We start from the raw sequence: 18,698 nt of genomic DNA, 5'->3' as shown, positions 1-18,698 counted from the left end.
TAAATTCGCATAAAAAAGACTTCAGTGTATTTCGTATAAAGACTCTTGTTCACAACAGTTTATCCAAATACTACTTATCCTAATATTATAGAAGTTTGAAATAGAGATGTATACGACAGGTTAAGAAAATAGGCCTTTAGAAAAATAGTAAAAAATCAAGAAACATGAGTTTTGCTTTTCTCATATGTTAAGGTTATGCAATCACTGTGAAAACCAACTGTTGAACCAAGGCCCGAAGGAACGAGTTATATGACACCATTCGATTCAGTTCGTCGAGTACGCAAAATGTCTCTGTGTGTATGTGCGTATGAGTGTATGTAACGTTTTTTTGCACTAACTTTTCTCGGAGATGGCGGAACAGATTTTCACAAACTTAAATTTATATGAAAGGTCTTGTGGTCCCATACAAAATTCCTGAATATTTTTTGGATCCGAATTCCGGTACCGGGTATTAAAATGTGCAAAAAATTCTGAAAATAAATGCACCAACTTTTCTCGAAGATGGCTAAACCGACTTACAAACTTAGACTCAGCTGAAAGCTCTCGAAATTCCTGAATATTGTTTTGGGTGGATGATTATGGGGTAAAATGTGGAAAAATATGTGTTCCAATTTTTCTCAGAGAAGGCGTGATCGATTTCCACAAACTAAAATTCCAATGAATGGCCTAATGATCCTTCACAAAACTTCTGAATTCTGTATCCGATTTCCGGTTCCGAAATTGTAAGGTGTAAAAATTTCAATTTCAGATTACTTACTCGCTTTTCTCAGATATGGCGTAACCGATTGTAACAAACTGCGTTTCATATGAATGGTCTTATGGTCCCATACAAAACTTCTGAATATAATTTAGATCCGACTTCCGGTTCTGGAATCATAGGGTAAAGTGTGTGAAAACTTTTATTCCATCACTTAGCGGGGCGAAACAAAAAACGAAAAAAAAATTTTAACTGACCTCACTATTTAATTCGATAATCATTATCAGTAGACGGCCAAACAAACTGATTTTGGCTATCCTGGTTCCCAGTTTTCGATTCCGGAAGAACAGGAAATATTGGTCATATTTTTTCAAATAGGTCTCACTCAATTTTCTCAGTGATGGTTTGACCGATTTTCACAAACTTACGATTTAATGAAAAATGTTGAAGTCTTTACCGGAATTTCTGAATTTCATCTGGATCCGACATCTAATTCCGGAATTGTAGGGTAAAGTTTGTTAAAAAAGACGGGAGTGTAATGTCAGAGACGTAACTGGATGTCGTGAATACGAATAAAACTGACACGATTTATTTACATTCGGATTCGAATTGATAGTTGATCGATTGTGTGAATTGCGAAACATTCCTCCTTTTCACTACTAAAATTTTCAACGATTTTTGACGTTGATTGTCTCATTTCGGATTTGTATATTTCATTGAAAGAAATTATCAAGGTGCAGTACAGGCATCATTTCTGCCTTTTAGAGGGACCAAATTGTGGAATTCTCTACGATATGTAGCACAGTTCGGAACATTTATCTCGAACGATTTTCGCATAGCGAAAAGTGCATAAAACAAATCAAATTATTTTGGATTTCCACTCAACTGATGATTTCTACCTTCGATTTGCAAAGAAGTAATCTTAATAGTTCTTTAGATAACATTTAGAGCCATTAGAACGGCTGATTTCATATAATGTTGTCCAGTTTTCGTTTCTAGTTTTCTTTCTCTCCAATGCAGCTGATGCAATCGTTCTTGCTTTAATTGAAACTAGCTTTGCCTACAAACCGACACATCCGCTCGCAGTGCCAAATGATGCTAAACTGGTTTAATGCGTCTTCTCGCCTTGACGACCGGAAGGCAAATGAGAACTACGACCTGAGCGTTTGAGGTTTTTAACCAGGTTGAATGCGTCTTCTCGCCCCGACGTCTGCTTTTATCCAACGCACAAGAAGAAATGATCGATTTTCGACCACGGTTCCCCTTTTATAACGTTCAGTTGAAGATATGTGCCTGACTACCTCAAAATCGTCGTTCTTGCGCGAAAAACCCAAGCAAAAGTAAAGAGTTTTCCGCGTTGTTTTAAAATTTTCAGAAAACTTAATTTTTGAGTTGTTTGTGGTTATCTCACACTATTCATAATATTATCCACCTAAGACGCAGCCGCGGTCAACATTTAAATGAAATTATCTTCAAAAAGTAAATGTCATGTACCAATCTAACGTTTAAAATAAAGAACCGATGAGATTTTGCAAATTTTATGCGTTTTATTGTTTAAAAAAGTTCTCAAGCTCTTAAAAAATCACCCTGTATATGATAGTATGTAGAAGGCATCATCACCCCACTGGATGTATTAAAACAGGTTTTTAAATGAAATGCGACTGGGAAAATACAAAAAAAGGATATGAGAAATGAAAGTTAAACAATATAAACTCATGGTTTTGTTCAACAGGGCGCTGAGGCGGCTTTCTCTAGAGAGAAACAGTTTTGCAATCCATCTACTAATGAACGTCGTGTTAATTTATGTAATTTCTGAGCTGCATTCTTCTAAAACGAGAAAAAATTACCTAATAGGTACATTGATATATATTTTTCAACGACGATTGGAAATCCTATCGAAAAAAACTGTAATTTATGTGAATATTTGATTCACAGATTCATAATTCCAAATTTATAAGCAAAGTCTTTGCATTACATTCCTTTTATGGAATTCTGCCTTTCTGTTTCAACAGACTTCACAGCCGATTCATAGTGTACAGAATCATTGCATGGGTAATACTATACTATGATTTTACTGACACTTTGAATCCTTCCAGGTCGGGGCTCGAACATATGACAACTGGCTTGTAAAACCATCGCCGTATGCATTGAACCAGCAGCCCGGGCTGCACACATACACACACACACATATATATATATATATATATATATATATATATATATATATATATATATATATATATATATATGTATATATATATATATATATATATATATATATATATATATATATATATATATATATATATATATATATATATATATATATATATATATATATATATATATATATATATATATATTAGATATGGTCGGGTATCGTGTATTTTACCCGAAACCCGACCCGTACCCAACGGGTTTTTGGTCGGGTACGGGTAAAATTTTTTATTTTCAATCGGGTGCGGGTCGGGTACGGGTAAAAACATTTACTGCTTACTCGGGTACGGGTCGGGTCGTGTAAAAAAATTTACTTCTCACTCGGGTACGCGTATTTGTTTTTTTTCTGATCGATTAACCGTCCATTTGTGTTTCACATAAATATTTTTACACGTAGACGAGATTTTTTGTCGTGAATACGACTTATTTTACTATGGGGCGCCTTTTCAAAATTTACCCTCTGCGAGAGTGATAAGTTTTTGATCGTGAATATCTCTTGTTATATCTAATGAATCAACATAATTCTTGCTACATGCCATCGGATATATGATCACAATTTTATGATAAAACTTTCACTTGTGTGACATATTCTCAAATTGTTCAAAATTAAACTTTTCTGAAATGTTTGGTATAAACGAGTATCAAAGAAGATAATTCATAAGGCGCGTTTGCCTTTCTCGTATTTTGAAAGCTCATAGCTCAGTGATCTGTGGAAGGATTTATATAATCTAACTACCAATAGAATCGTAAATTTTAAACTTGAACGTGTATTACAACAATATTGAAGTTTTTCAATAGTACACTATTGAAAAACCTGTTTGATTTAACCCATGACAGCACCAGCCAATCAGAACGCGAGATGTCTGCATCTATACAAGAGCTTCCATATAAAAGTTGAATGGTTCATTTTTCCTACCATTTGCTGAGCAACTCTTCCCGAAACAAGACACACGAGAGCAACATCGAGGACCTGTCGTCTCACTGTTTCCCGATATGAATGCACGAGACACGTCAGCACAAGGACACCGAAAATCGGTAGAAAGGTAACCAAAAAGTCCAGCAAGGCCCATTGCCGAAACAAGACACACACGAGAACCATCTCAGATCTCAATATTTCCTACCAAAAGATTCATCAAGACGGAAGCTAAATCAATTTGCACCGTCACTAACACATTCAATTACGAACGGCAATGCGAAAGCGAAAGTGATGATTTTGAACACATCTTTATACTAGTATACAAATATGCCGTGCGAAACAGAGTTGAACACATTGAACAAATGAAAGAGATGAACAAATGTTTCAACTTGATTTGCGCATTCTACTTTCCAGGCGTATAAGAACTGGCTAAACTCAAAGCAATCCTAAATATTTCTTTATCACAGTGATGTAGTCGTACTGAAAAGGACGGGGGTTTCAACGGATGTCGTTACGGATGGCCAGCTGCAGATGGCGAGGGATGATTTTCGTTTTCTTGTTGTCACGGGAAGCGTTACCGGTAAATTCCAACACTTCGGCAACCAAGTACTCCATCACTGCCGCCAGATAGATCGATGCACCAGCACCGACACGCTCGGCGTAGTTCCCCTTCCGAGGCAAACGATGGATTCTGCCGCCAACTGGGAACTTCAGACCAGCACTGCCTTGCCCAAAACTGTTGTTCCTGCGTGCGTGTTTCTGCGTAAAAATTCCATAAAATGCTGTTAACAGCTCGACAGCCAATTCAGTATTACTGGTTGCCGCTCTGCTACCTCTCTCTTTTATATCGTTTCTTTGTTTCCCGTTCTGCGTATAGGAAAGGAATTCTAAAAAAGGGGACGTCCATCCACCGCTACCACTAGCAGGTATAAAATGAAATGTGATGTGAGAAATAGCGTCATTTGAGTTAAAGCAGCTACTCTGAACGTACGAGACACCGTCAGCACGATGGCACCGAAAAGATGGCAGATTTGTACCGTCACTAACACATTCAAGTACGAACGGCAATGCGAAAGCGAATGTTGAACACATCTTTATACTAGTTTGGGGTCGTGTGAAAATATGCCATGCGAAACAGGGTTGTAATATATACAGGTTAATCTGTATTATTATTTTTATTACTATCATTATTATTATTAGAATCACTCTTGCATACCGAAGATCGTCGATACATTTCAGACCAGGTCATTGCAATTGTCTCGTACTGAAATTTCAAGAAGAATGAGATATCTTCGAACTTCATAGCTTCAATAAAAATAAACTAAAAATTTGTCGTACCTAGCCTCCTATATTAGCAAATTAAAAAGGAATTTTTTCAAGTTTGGAATATATAGTTGTAGAATAGTAGCTTTTTAATGTAACTAATCTGTACTTTAATGTAGATGCATCGCTTCAAATTCTATTAGTGAAAAAAGAGGAAAGCTTGTACAATTCATACAATCAATCAACTAACTGATATTCGGAAAAGTGATGGGAGCGTGTCAGTTTTTTCGTATTCACGACATCCAGTTATGTCTCTGACATTACTCACCCGCCTTTTTATTGCAAAACAGTTCTACCGAAAAATAAACAATTCAATTCAAGGGGTTTTGACATTCGTGCCTAGGACAAGATCTGATAACTGGCATCTTTTTCCAGAAAAAAAAAACATTTCTTTTCTTTATTTAAATAAAACGATCAATCATAGTTACGTGAAAAGTTATGTGAATATTTTCCACCCTATTTTTTTATAAAATATTTAATAAGACACACTGCCTTAGCTCTAAGATGTTGCGGCCAGACCCTACTTTTTACGTAGGTTTTAATGGAATGCAATTTTAAAGCTGTTTAATGAACAATCCAGTAAAAATTATTTGATTCGTATATAAAATGTAGTGTAGTACTCATATCACATTTAGATACCAGAAAACTGTTATTTTAAATATTGATTGGAGATTTTCAAAATTTTCATATAATGCGTGATGCATGACAACGTAGAATCGCAAAAGTACGGGTGAAAATCTTTTCTGGCGAAATACTCAAACTTTCACCGTGTTCACTCGTTGAGGGTTTCACCGGAGGTGGCACAGAAGTTCAATGGCTGTAAAAACCACCAGCTACCGTTAACATCGTGGGTGTGGGTTTGTGAGGCTTACAAGACGGGCATATTTGACAGATTAATTTAAATCAAAATCATAATTCATTTTGCTTTGCAGTAAAAAATTGTAACCAAAAAATATTTCTCACGAATTTTCAAACTACTTACACTTCAAGGACTCACTGTTCACCATTTTTAAAATTGAATTTTTCACACCGGGAATACACGTACATTATTTGATGTTTGGTCAATTGACGTAAACGAACCGATGATACTCTATTCATTTTAGCGGATGTTCGAATAACATTCATTTTCGTCACGTTAAAAATTCAATTTGATATTTGGAACCACTTTACGTGATTTTTCAAGTGATTCGGATGTGGTTTATTTTGTGTGTCAAGATAATGAGAACGCTTACTTATAGTTCTAAAGAATTGGATCAAAAGTCGCACTGTTTCGTAAAAACCATACCTACCCTAAATTTAATACAACGGGTACTTTTTACTACTCATTCGGGTCGGGTACGGGTACAGGTAATTTTTAATCGGGTACGGGTAAATTTATTTTATTTTCTATCGGGTACGGATAATTTTTTTTTACTATTGATCGGGTACTGGCAGTTTTTCTAATTTTTAATCGGGTACGGGTAAATTTTTTTGCTGATCACTCGGGTACGGGTCGGGTTCGGGTATAAGAATTTCTATACCCGACCATCTCAAATATATATATATATATATATATATATATATATATATATATATATATATATATATATATATATATATATATATATATATATATATAGATATATATATATATATATATATATATATATATATATATATATATATATATATATATATATATATATATATATATATATATATATATATATATATATATATATATATCACAAAATGATAAAACTAAATTATACGTATTTTAGCGATTTCTGTGTTGTTACGAATGCTTTCTGATTTTGATTTACCACCTTATGTGTATACTTAAAACTTTTCGGAATATGTTTCGTTCGGCTTGTCTAAACAATAGTCAAATTATTGAAGATCTCCTACAAATGATCACTATTTTATAATCATCTTTCACATGTTGTCAATTATATTTCATTTACTAGTTTTACACGGGCATGCATGATCTATGTGAATTTTATTCAAGAACTAGTATGAAATCCTAATGTGAACATATTTTAGGTACATATTTCAATTGCATAATGTTTATGGTAGCTTCATCTGTAGTTCTGACAGTGGTGGTATTAAATTATCACCATAGAACAGCGGACAGCCATGAAATGCCTCCCTGGGTGAAAAAGTTAAAAATATCATAAAATTAGGCAATCAATTACACATTGTTTTAATTGTAGATCAAGGCAGTATTCCTGCAGTGGTTGCCTTGGATATTACGGATGGGACGTCCTGGTAAAAAAATTACCAGAAAAACTATAATTTTAGCGAATCGGATGAAAGAACTCGAATTAAAGGAAAGGTCATCAAAATCACTATTGGCTAACGTGTTGGATATCGAGGATGATTTTCGGCATGTGACTAGTGGAATCACCGGCTCGAACACAGCTATTAGTTCATCTGGGTGAGGATAGAAACAGTTTTTTCATATGATAATATTTACTAAATTCTCTAACACAGTTTTTCTAGACCAACTACAGTCGATGACCACCATAATTATTCCGGGTGCTCGCATAAGGATTTGCATAACATTCTTAAGGAATTGCAATTCATAACAAATCGAATGCGAAAAGCAGACGAAGAAGCAGAATTAATCAGTGACTGGAAGTTCGCAGCAATGGTTGTAGATAGGTAATGAATTGATATGAATTGTTCATGGATCACAAAACCAAATCGTACGCAAAATCTCGATATGATTACAGCATTTTGGAAAATTGTTTATTGTAATTGTCATGGTTAAATTTTCAAGTAAATCAGTTAAAATTTTATTGCTATTAGTTCAAATTAATCCCACTACTTTAATCAAAAAAAATTTAAAATAGCTTGCTGTAATTCTCCTAATGGTGTATTGATGCCTTAATCAAACCCGGTTTAATGTGAAATTTTTCCGGCTCGGTATGTTCAAGTAAACCATTATTGCTGTTTCACGTTCATCAAATTTGTGCCGAATGGCTTGAAGTTCAATATTGGTGTTCTCTTCGCATACACTTCAGTTAATTCCAGTAGTCTACCCAGCACTACAGCGAGTAATATCGATTTTCGCTACGTAAGGTGTTGATTGTTTTTTCTGTCTCACTTTGCAAGTGCTTCCACAAGACTAAGGACCCTTGGGATAGTCTGTCTGCTGCCTTATTCGACTATCCAAGTGTATGTATATATGTATGTATGTATGTATGTATGTATGTATGTATGTATGTATGTATGTATGTATGTATGTATGTTTTTTTTTCTTTTTTTTTTACAAGGTGATATACCTTATGTACTTTCCCAGTTCACGCGCTTGGTAGTTGTCAAGGGACTGGCTGATCCTTACCCACTAAAACACCTTGGACATCTTGCCTCGATCCCCCGGAACTAAGCTTAGCTCAATACTTCGGGGGAGGCTGTGCTCATGCACTTCTTCGTTTGGGAGAAAATGAGCTCCTGCTCTCTTTATCCATCTCGGCTGTGCTCATGCACTTCTTTGTTTGGGAGAAAATGAGCTCCTGAGTTTCTCTCTTTATCCATCTCGATCCACCTTTGGCGCCTCGACAACCCAATGCCGCTACGTCGCGCCACACTACTCGACTGATCCCCGACGATGGATCTAGCCTACACCGACTGAGAGTTTCCCCTTTTACGCCACGCGGGACACCCGAAGCAGTGCCGAGGTCGGCTCTGCGATTCCGGTTGGAGCATGGCGTCCGGTTCGCTGATGCCCCGACGACTCGAATCGGTGTTGTGGCGTCTACTCGACTAGTCCCCGGTGATGGATCTAGCCTACACCGACAGAGAGTTCCCCGACGATGGAAGTTCTCCCGAAACCGACGTTTTCGATCCCCGTCCACGGCCCGACCGTAAGGATGCCTGGGTCGATCCAATGATTCCGTTTGGAGGATGGCTTCCGGTTTACTGGTGCCCCGACTATCTTAACAGTGCTACGCCACGATCTACTCGTCTAATCCCCGATGAAAGATCTAGACTACACCGACGGAGAGTTCCCCGGCGAAAGAGGCTCTCCCGACACCGAGTCCCCTGTTGCACCACACGGGACACACAAGAGAGTGCCGAGGTCGGTCCGGCGATTCCAGTTGGAGCATAGCTTCTGGTTGGCTGGCGCCCCGACGACACAAGTCGATGTTGTGGTGGCTACTCGACTAGTCCCCGCCGAAGGATCTAGCCTACCGCGATAGAGAGTTCCCTGACGCTGGAAGTTCTCTCGAAACCGACGTTCCAAAACCGGTTTACGACGCGCCTACTCAACTAGCCCACGGTGGTGGGTCTAGCCTACCCGACGGAGAGTTTCCCGGCGACGAAACTATCCCGAAAACCGAGCAGCATACCACACGCTTCGTCCGTCTTCTTAGGGTGCCGAAAACAGTCCGGCATTTTTCGTCTTTGGACCTAGGTCATTTGACGCTGTTCTTCTCGCCAACTCCTCTGCAGTGTGGACATAATCTGAACAACTGTCCGGTTCACCGCGTTCCATTTTCCTTCGTCACTGCACATCCTTTGAACTATGTTCTCCACGCTGACATCGGCGCCAACGATGGCAGTCATTTCGCTACGCGGTTGGATAAACCGTGGGCAACTGAATATTACGTGCTCCGGCATTTCTTCGGTTTCCTGGCACTCAACACACAACGGCGACCTTGCGTGGCCAAATCTGTGCAAATATTGCTTAAAACAGCCATGTCCAGACAGGAATTGCGTCAGTTGAAAGTTTACCTCGCCGTGCACTCGAGTTGTCCAAACCGACAGGTTAGGAATTAATCGATGCGTCCACCTTCCCTTCTCCGCGTTGTCCCACTGCTGTTGCCATTTAGTGAGCGTATTGGCTCTCTCTCTGCTCCGGGCTCTTCCTGTGCCTTGATCCCTGTAGCATAGGCTATCCTCTTCCAGTAGCAGACAGATGGGGATCATTCCGGCTATCACGTGCACAGCGTCTGACGATATTGTTCGGTACGAACTTGTCACGCGCATTGCCATCAGTCTGAAAGTGCGGTTCAACTGGGCTCGGTTCCTTGCTGTTGTCAATGCCATCGACCACGCTGGAGCTGCGTATCGTACGATCGATGATGACACGCTCGCCAGTAACCTCCTCTTGCTACTGACAATCGCGGAATTATTGGGCATAATCCGAGATAACGCCAATATCACCTTCATTGCCTTCTTGCATATGTAGTCAACGTGACTATTAAAGTTCAGTCGATCATCCAGTATAGCGCCCAGATGCTTGACCTCACGCTTCGAATTGATGATGCACTCACCAACTGAGATGCTCGCATGTTGCACCGCCTTTCGGTTGCTGATGATGACCATCTCAGTCTTTTCATGTGCCAGCACAAGCTTCTTTTCCCGCATCCAATTCTCAACGACGTCTACTGCCTCCATGGCGAGAACCTCCACCTCTTCTCGAGACTCGCCGATTACTAGGAGCGCCACATCATCCGCAAAGCCGACAATCCTAACTCCCCTGGGCAGATTTAGCTTCAGCACTTCATCGTACATAATGTTCCACAACGTGGGACCCAGGATGGATCCCTGTGGAACGCCAGCCGTGACAGACATATTTACGTATCCGGCGTCTGTCTCGTATATCAGCGTCCGGTTCTGAAAATAACTTTTCAGAATCTGACATAGGTACTCTGGTATCCTCAACCTGTGCAGAGAGTCGGCTATTTCTACCCAGCTGGCACTGTTGAAAGTGTTTTTCACGTCCAATGTGACCACCGCACAGTAGCGGTTTCCCCTTTTCTGCTGCTTCTGGGCCTTTTCCATGGTTTCCATGACCTCTCGTATGGCTTCTACAGTGGACCTGCCTTTCCGGAATCCGAACTGCATGTTCGACAGACCGTTCTCGCTCTCAGTGTACTTCGTGAGCTTGTTAAGGATCACTCTCTCCAGCAGTTTTCCGACTGTGTCCAACAAGCATATAGGCCTATATGCTGACGGATTGCAGGTGGTTTGCCTGGCTTTGGTAGCAGCACCAGCTTCTGCCGCTTCCAGATGTCAGGGAAACTACCATCCTCCATGCATTTTTGGAATGTAGTCCTGAACATGTCTGGATTCTCCAGAATCGCAGCTTTAAGGGCCACATTTGGAACCCCGTCCGGGCCTGGAGCCTTCTTCACCGGTAAGGCTTCCGCTACAGCAAGCAGCTCCTCGTTTGATACTCGGATTTCGTCGCCGCGGACATCCTGTACGTCGTACAGTACTGGCGGCCATATCGTAGGCTCATGCTTCGGGAACAGGGTCTCGATTGTAGTTTTCATCCTTTCCGGGCACCTATCCGGTGGAACTGCTGGACCTTTCATCTTTGCCATGGCCATCTTATAGGCATTACCCCACGGATTCTCGTTGGCGTTGTTGTTCAGCTCTTCTAAACACTCTTTCTTGCTGAGCCTGATTGCCTTGTTGAGTGCGGCTCTTGCTATTCTATAGGGCAACCTTCTTTCCTCCCTTTCGCCGCTGTTTCTAGCTCTCTGCATCCTTCTCCTGGCATGTAGACAACGTGCCCGCAGGTCAGCGATCGTCGAATTCCACCAGTACGCCGGACGTCACCCATTTCTGGGTTTTCCCATTTTAGGCATGGTTGCATCACACGCACGTGATAGTGTTGCAGTCAGCTCTTCCGCGCTGAGGTTTATTGTGTTGCGCTCGAGCCTCAGTGCTTCCACAAATACGTCCTTGTTAAAGTTCGCTGTTTTCCACTTTCGCTCACCGATCTGCGTTCTGCTTGATTCCACCTGCGAGTCGCGTCCAACACAATACCGGATCGCTTGGTGATCGCTGTGGGTGTATTCTTCGCACACTCTCCAGTGCATGCTCCTTATCATTCCCGGGCTGCAGAAAGTGACATCTATGATGGACTCTCTACCATCCTTACGGTAGGTGGTAGTGGTACCGTCGTTGGCAAGATCTACGTTCAGCTTAGCTAGGGCCTCCAGAAGACTGCTTCCCCTTGAGTTCGTGAGGCGGCTGCCCCATTCGACCGCCCTGGCATTGAAGTCACCAGCTACTACTACTGGTCTTCGGTCGGTTAGCTCTTCCGTTAGTTTGTCCAACATTCGGTTGAACTGTTCGATCGTCCATCGTGGAGGTGCATAACAACTACATATGAAGACTCCGTTGATTTTGGCTATAACAAACCCTTCATCTGCGCAGTGCACCACTTCTTGAATGGGGTATTTTCCCACTGCCCATACCGCTGCTGTTTTGGCTCCGTCTGATGTCCAGTTTCCATCTCCGGGTGGAATTTGGTTTGGCTCCGAAATTATCGCAACATCGCATCTATGTTCCGCAACAGATTGCCCCAGAAGATGTTGTGCCGTATCACAGTGGTTGAGGTTAATTTGCACTACCGCCTGTAGGATTTGCACTGCTACCGCCTGTAGGATGTTTGTTATCCCCCGTGGCAGCGCAAATTAGGCATTTCGGAGGCTTCGTGCAATCCTTTGCCTTGTGACCTTCCTCGCCACACCTTCTGCATAGTTTGCTCCTATCCGGCCCTTGACAGTTCCGTGCGAAGTGACCAAAACCCAGACACTTGAAGCACACGTCCGGTAGCTGGGAAACGCTCAGTGGACACACAGACCAACCCACACATATTTTCTCCACTTTCAACGCTTTATTAGCTGCATCTACTGGCAGCTTAATTAAGGCTACCTTGGTGCCGTCAGGTCCATTCCTGATACGGATGGTCATCTGAACCTCTCCTAGCTCGCATTGCTCCTTCAGGGCTAGTTTTACCTCCTCCTCCGTAGTAATCTCGTCCAGATCTTTACACCGGAGAGTCGCTTCCGGGCACAAGGCTCTTACTTCCACCTTGTTTCCGAGGGCTTTCTCGGTAAGCTCCTTGTACGAGATGCTGCCTGCTTTGGGGTTTCTTTTCAGCTCGAGAAGCATCTCACCATTACGAGTGCGCCTGACCTTTTGCACGTCTTCCCTTAGCTCCTTAAGATCCGGGTTCATCCGCATAGCGCGTAGGACTTCGGCGTACGAGTCGTCGCTCGCTTTGACGATGAGAGCCTCGCTCTTATTCCTCGTCCTGACGACCTTACGTTTTTTGGGCGGGTTTATTTTGCTCGCTTTCTCCTTTGTTCAGTGCGGCTGTTTACCGCGTCGGTTGCTTCTGGTGGTAGTTTAGCTCCAGTGACACGGGCATCCTTGTGTCTCTTGGGACCACCTGATCTAACATCTCCAGGCGATGCCCTTGGCCTCTTTGGTGTGAAGAAGGGCGTGGACTGCACCCCAGGGGGAACACTACTCGCCGTGTTGACCTCCCTCGTAACTGTGTCGGTTTCTGCCCTTTGCATTTGCGCTGCGCGACGTGCCATGTATGTATGTATGTATGTATGTATGTATGTATGTATGTATGTATGTATGTATGTATGTATGTATGTATGTATGTATGTATGTATGTATTTATGTATGTATGTATGTATGTATGTATGTATGTATGTATGTATGTATGTATGTATGTATGTATGTATGTGTGTATGTATGTATGTATGTATGTATGTATGTATGTATGTATGTATGTATGTATGTATGTATGTATGTATGTATGTATGTATGTATGTATGTATGTATGTATGTATATATGTATGTATGTATGTATGTATGTATGTATGTATGTATGTATGTATGTATGTATGTATGTATGTATGTATGTATGTATGTATGTATGTATGTATGTATGTATGTATGTATGTTTTTTTTTTTTTTTTTTTTTTTTACAAGGTGAAATACCTACTTATGGACTTTCCCAGTTCACGCGCTCAGTAGTTGTCAAGCTACCGCTATTGTGAACCAGCGAGTGGGACTGGCTGACCTTACCCACTAAAACACCTTGGACATCTTGCCTTGATCCCCCCGGAACTAAGCTAAGCTCAATACTTCGGGGGAGGCTGTGCTCATGCACTTCTTCGTTTGGGAGAAAATGAGCTCCTGCTCTCTATATACATCTCGGCTGTGCTCATGCACTTCTTCGTTTGGGAGAAAATGAGCTCCTGAGTTTCTATCTTTATCCCTCTCGATCCACCTTTGGCGCCTCGACAACCCAATGCCGCTACGTCGCGCCGCACTACTCAACTGATCCCCGACGATGGATCTAGCCTACACCGACTGAGAGTTTCCCCTTTTACGCCACGCGGGACACCCGAAGGAGTGCCGAGGTCTGCTCTGCGATTCCGGTTGGAGCATGGCGTCCGGTTCGCTGATGCCCCGACGACTCGAATCGGTGTTGTGGCGTCTGCTCGACTAGTCCCCGGTGATGGATCTAGCCTACACCGACAGAGAGTTCCCCGACGATGGAAGTTCTCCCGAAACCGACGTTTTCGATACCCGTCTACGGCCCGACCGTAAGGATGCCTGGGTCGATCCAATGATGCCGGTTGGAGGATGGCTTCCGGTTCACTGGTGCCCCGACTATCTTAACGGTGCTACGCCACGATCTACTCGTCTAATCCCCGATGAAAGATCTAGACTACACCGACGGAGAGTTCCCCGGCGAAAGAGGCTCTCCCGACACCGAGTCCCCTGTTGCACCACTCGGGACACACGAGAGAGTGCCGAGGTCGGTCCGGCGATTCCAGTTGGAGCATAGCTTCTGGTTGGCTGGCGCCCCGACGACACAAGTCGGTGTTGTGGTGGCTACTCGACTAGTCCCCGCCGAAGGATCTAGCCTACCGCGACAGAGAGTTCCCCGACGCTGGAAGTTCTCTCGAAACCGACGTTTTCGATACTTGTATCCTTACGATGCTATGACGTGGTCTACTCATCTTGTCCCCGACGTATGTATGTATGTATGTATGTATGTATGTATGTATGTATGTATGTATGTATGTATGTATGTATGTATGTATGTATGTATGTATGTATGTATGTATGTATGTATGTATGTATGTATGTATGTATGTATGTATGTATGTATGTATGTATGTATGTATGTATGTGTGTATGTATGTATGTATGTATGTATGTATGTATGTATGTATGTATGTATGTATGTATGTATGTATGTATGTATGTATGTATGTATGTATGTATGTATGTATGTATGTATGTATGTATGTATGTATGTATGTATGTATGTATGTATGTATGTATGTATGTATGTATGTATGTATGTATGTATGTATGTATGTATGTATGTATGTATGTATGTATGTATGTATGTATGTATGTATGTATGTATGTATGTATGTATGTATGTATGTATGTATGTATGTATGTATGTATGTATGTATGTATGTATGTATGTATGTATGTATGTATGTATGTATGTATGTATGTATGTATGTATGTATGTATGTATGTATGTATGTATGTATGTATGTATGTATGTATGTATGTATGTATGTATGTATGTATGTATGTATGTATGTATGTATGTATGTATGTATGTATGTATGTATGTATGTATGTATGTATGTATGTATGTATGTATGTATGTATGTATGTATGTATGTATGTATGTATGTATGTATGTATGTATGTATGTATGTATGTATGTATGTATGTATGTATGTATGTATGTATGTATGTATGTATGTATGTATGTATGTTTTTTTTTTTTTTTTTTACAAGGTGAAATACCTACTTATGTACTTTCCCAGTTCACGCGCTCAGTAGTTGTCAAGCTACCGCTATTGTGAACCAGCGAGTGGGACTGGCTGAACCTTACCCACTAAAACACCTTGGACATCTTGCCTTGATCCCCCCGGAACTAAGCTAAGCTCAATACTTCGGGGGAGGCTGTGCTCATGCACTTCTTCGTTTGGGAGAAAATGAGCTTCTGCTCTCTATATACATCTCGGCTGTGCTCATGCACTTCTTCGTTTGGGAGAAAATGAGCTCCTGAGTTTCTATCTTTATCCCTCTCGATCCACCTTTGGCGCCTCGACAACCCAATGCCGCTACGTCGCGCCGCACTACTCAACTGATCCCCGACGATGGATCTAGCCTACACCGACTGAGAGTTTCCCCTTTTACGCCACGTGGGACACCCGAAGGAGTGCCGAGGTCTGCTCTGCGATTCCGGTTGGAGCATGGCGTCCGGTTCGCTGATGCCCCGACGACTCGAATCGGTGTTGTGGCGTCTACTCGACTAGTCCCCGGTGATGGATCTAGCCTACACCGACAGAGAGTTCCCCGACGATGGAAGTTCTCCCGAAACCGACGTTTTCGATACCCGTCTACGGCCCGACTGTAAGGATGCCTGGGTCGATCCAATGATGCCGGTTGGAGGATGGCTTCCGGTTCACTGGTGCCCCGACTATCTTAACGGTGCTACGCCACGATCTACTCGTCTAATCCCCGATGAAAGATCTAGACTACACCGACGGAGAGTTCCCCGGCGAAAGAGGCTCTCCCGACACCGAGTCCCCTGTTGCACCACTCGGAACACACGAGAGAGTGCCGAGTTCGGTCCGGCGATTCCAGTTGGAGCATAGCTTCTGGTTGGCTGGCGCCCCGACGACACAAGTCGGTGTTGTGGTGGCTACTCGACTAGTCCCCGCCGAAGGATCTAGCCTACCGCGACAGAGAGTTCCCCGACGCTGGAAGTTCTCTCGAAACCGACGTTTTCGATACTTGTATCCTTACGATGCTATGACGTGGTCTACTCATCTTGTCCCCGACGACGGATCAAGACTACACCGACGAAGGAAGTTCTCTCGATCCGACGCTTACTCGCTGATCCCTTCTCCATATTCGCTGCAACTCCGAGAGTATCTGTGTTACCACTTTGTTTACTGCATTCCACGTGCCTTCTTCACGACACATTTCCTCAGATATATTATCCACCCTTAGAGCAGGCATTTCCCTACGTACTTCCGCAAACCGGGGACAATCGAATATCACATGTTCTGGCGTTTCTTCAACATACTCACACTCCGGACAAAATGGAGACGCGGCGTGACCACACCGATGCAGATACTTCCGGAAACAACCATGGCCAGATAGAAACTGCGTTAGGTAGAAGTTTACCTCTCCGTGTTGTCTATTCATCCACGGCGACAGATGTGGAATGAGCCGGTGAGTCCATCTACCTTTCTCCGTACTGTCCCACTCCTGCTGCCACTTCGCCATCGAATCGATTCGAACCATCGTTCGCACGTTTCTGGTGGTTCTACGCTGATAACACTCGATATCCTCCGCCAGGGTAATGCCGATTTGGATCATTCCAGCGATAACGCTTGCTGCTTCCGACGATATTGTCCTGTAGGCGCTCGTGACTCGTATGACCATAAGCCGGAATGCTCGGTTGAGCTTTTCACGGTTCCTCTTCGTTTTCAATGCTGTTCCCCAGGCAGGAGCACCATACCGTAGTATTGACGAAGATACACTAGCTAACAGACGTCTTGTGCTGCTTTTCGGGCCACCGACATTTGGCATGATCCTCGTTATTGCATTTATCGCCTTCGCGGATTTCTCGCAGGCATAGTCGACATGGCAGTTAAAGTTCAACCGGTTGTCGATCATCACTCCGAGAAGTTTCAGAGCTCGCTTAGTTGAAATCGCATGTCCCCCTACATCTATCTCGATACGCTGGATCGACTTGCAGTTGCTCACCAACAACACTTCCGTTTTGTGGTGAGCTATTTGTAGCTTGACTCCGTTCATCCAGCCCTCAATCGTGCTTATCGTCTCTGTCACCGAGGCCTCTACTTCTTCGAGAGACTCGCCCATCACCGTTAACGATATGTCGTCCGCGAAGCCCACGATTTTCACTTTCCTGGGAAGTTGCTGTGTCAAGACCCCATTGTACATAGCGTTCCAGAGAGTCGGACCGAGAATGGATCCCTGAGGGACGCCCGCCGTCACTCGCACTGACCTCTGTCCTTCGTTCGTATCGTACACCAGGATTCTATTGTGGAAATAGCTCTTTAGGATTCGGCAAACATAATCTGGGACCCGCATTCGGTGTAGTGCTGTGGCGATGGCCTCCCAGCTGGCACTGTTGAAAGCATTCTTCACGTCCACTGTAACCACGGCGCAGTATCGGTCACCTCTTCGCTTCTGTTTGGACGCCTTCTCAGCGCTCTCAAGCACTGTCCGGATTGCATCAATCGTCGACACTCCTTGACGAAAACCGAACTGCATGTTCGACAATCCTCGTTCGCCTTCAGTGCATTTCATCAACCTGTTGAGAATAATTCTTTCCAGGAGTTTCCCAAGTGTTTCCAGCAGGCAAATAGGCCTATACGAGGCAGGATTACCCGGTGGTTTACCTGACTTCGGCAGCAACACCAGCTTCTGGATCTTCCACATGTCTGGGAAGTTGCCTTCGTTCAAGCACTTCTGTAACACAGTTCGGAACATGTCTGGATACGCCAGAACCGCGGTTTTCAACGCCACGTTTGGTATCCCATCCGGGCCTGGAGCTTTCTTGGCTTTCAGTCGCTTTGCGGCTTGTGTAAGCTCTTCGTTAGAAATTTGTCGATCAACAGAGTCGGCTTCTTCTTCGCCATACGGTGTTGGTGGCCAAGTAGTCGGGTCGTGCTTCGGGAAGAGACACTCCACGATCTCTTTTAACTTGTTCGGGCA

General features: G+C 42.8%; 1 protein-coding gene across 10 annotated transcripts in view; it reads left to right on the top strand.

Annotated features, from left to right (window-relative positions):
- LOC131427551 (neuronal acetylcholine receptor subunit alpha-7) overlaps positions 1–18,698 on the top strand; it is a 1,487,406-nt gene that overhangs the window by 1,352,270 nt on the left and 116,438 nt on the right. For all 10 annotated transcript variants that reach the window (XM_058590843.1, XM_058590842.1, XM_058590845.1 and 7 more), the window contains 3 exons: positions 7,176–7,285; positions 7,346–7,569; positions 7,626–7,796. In XM_058590843.1, the coding sequence (XP_058446826.1) occupies positions 7,176–7,285; positions 7,346–7,569; positions 7,626–7,796 (505 nt within the window). The remainder of the gene's footprint in view (positions 1–7,175; positions 7,286–7,345; positions 7,570–7,625; positions 7,797–18,698) is intronic.

This window comes from Malaya genurostris, chromosome 2, assembly GCF_030247185.1.
Source record: "Malaya genurostris strain Urasoe2022 chromosome 2, Malgen_1.1, whole genome shotgun sequence".
In the NCBI taxonomy this organism is placed as follows: domain Eukaryota; kingdom Metazoa; phylum Arthropoda; class Insecta; order Diptera; family Culicidae; genus Malaya; species Malaya genurostris.
This window is presented reverse-complemented; position numbering and strand designations above follow the sequence as displayed.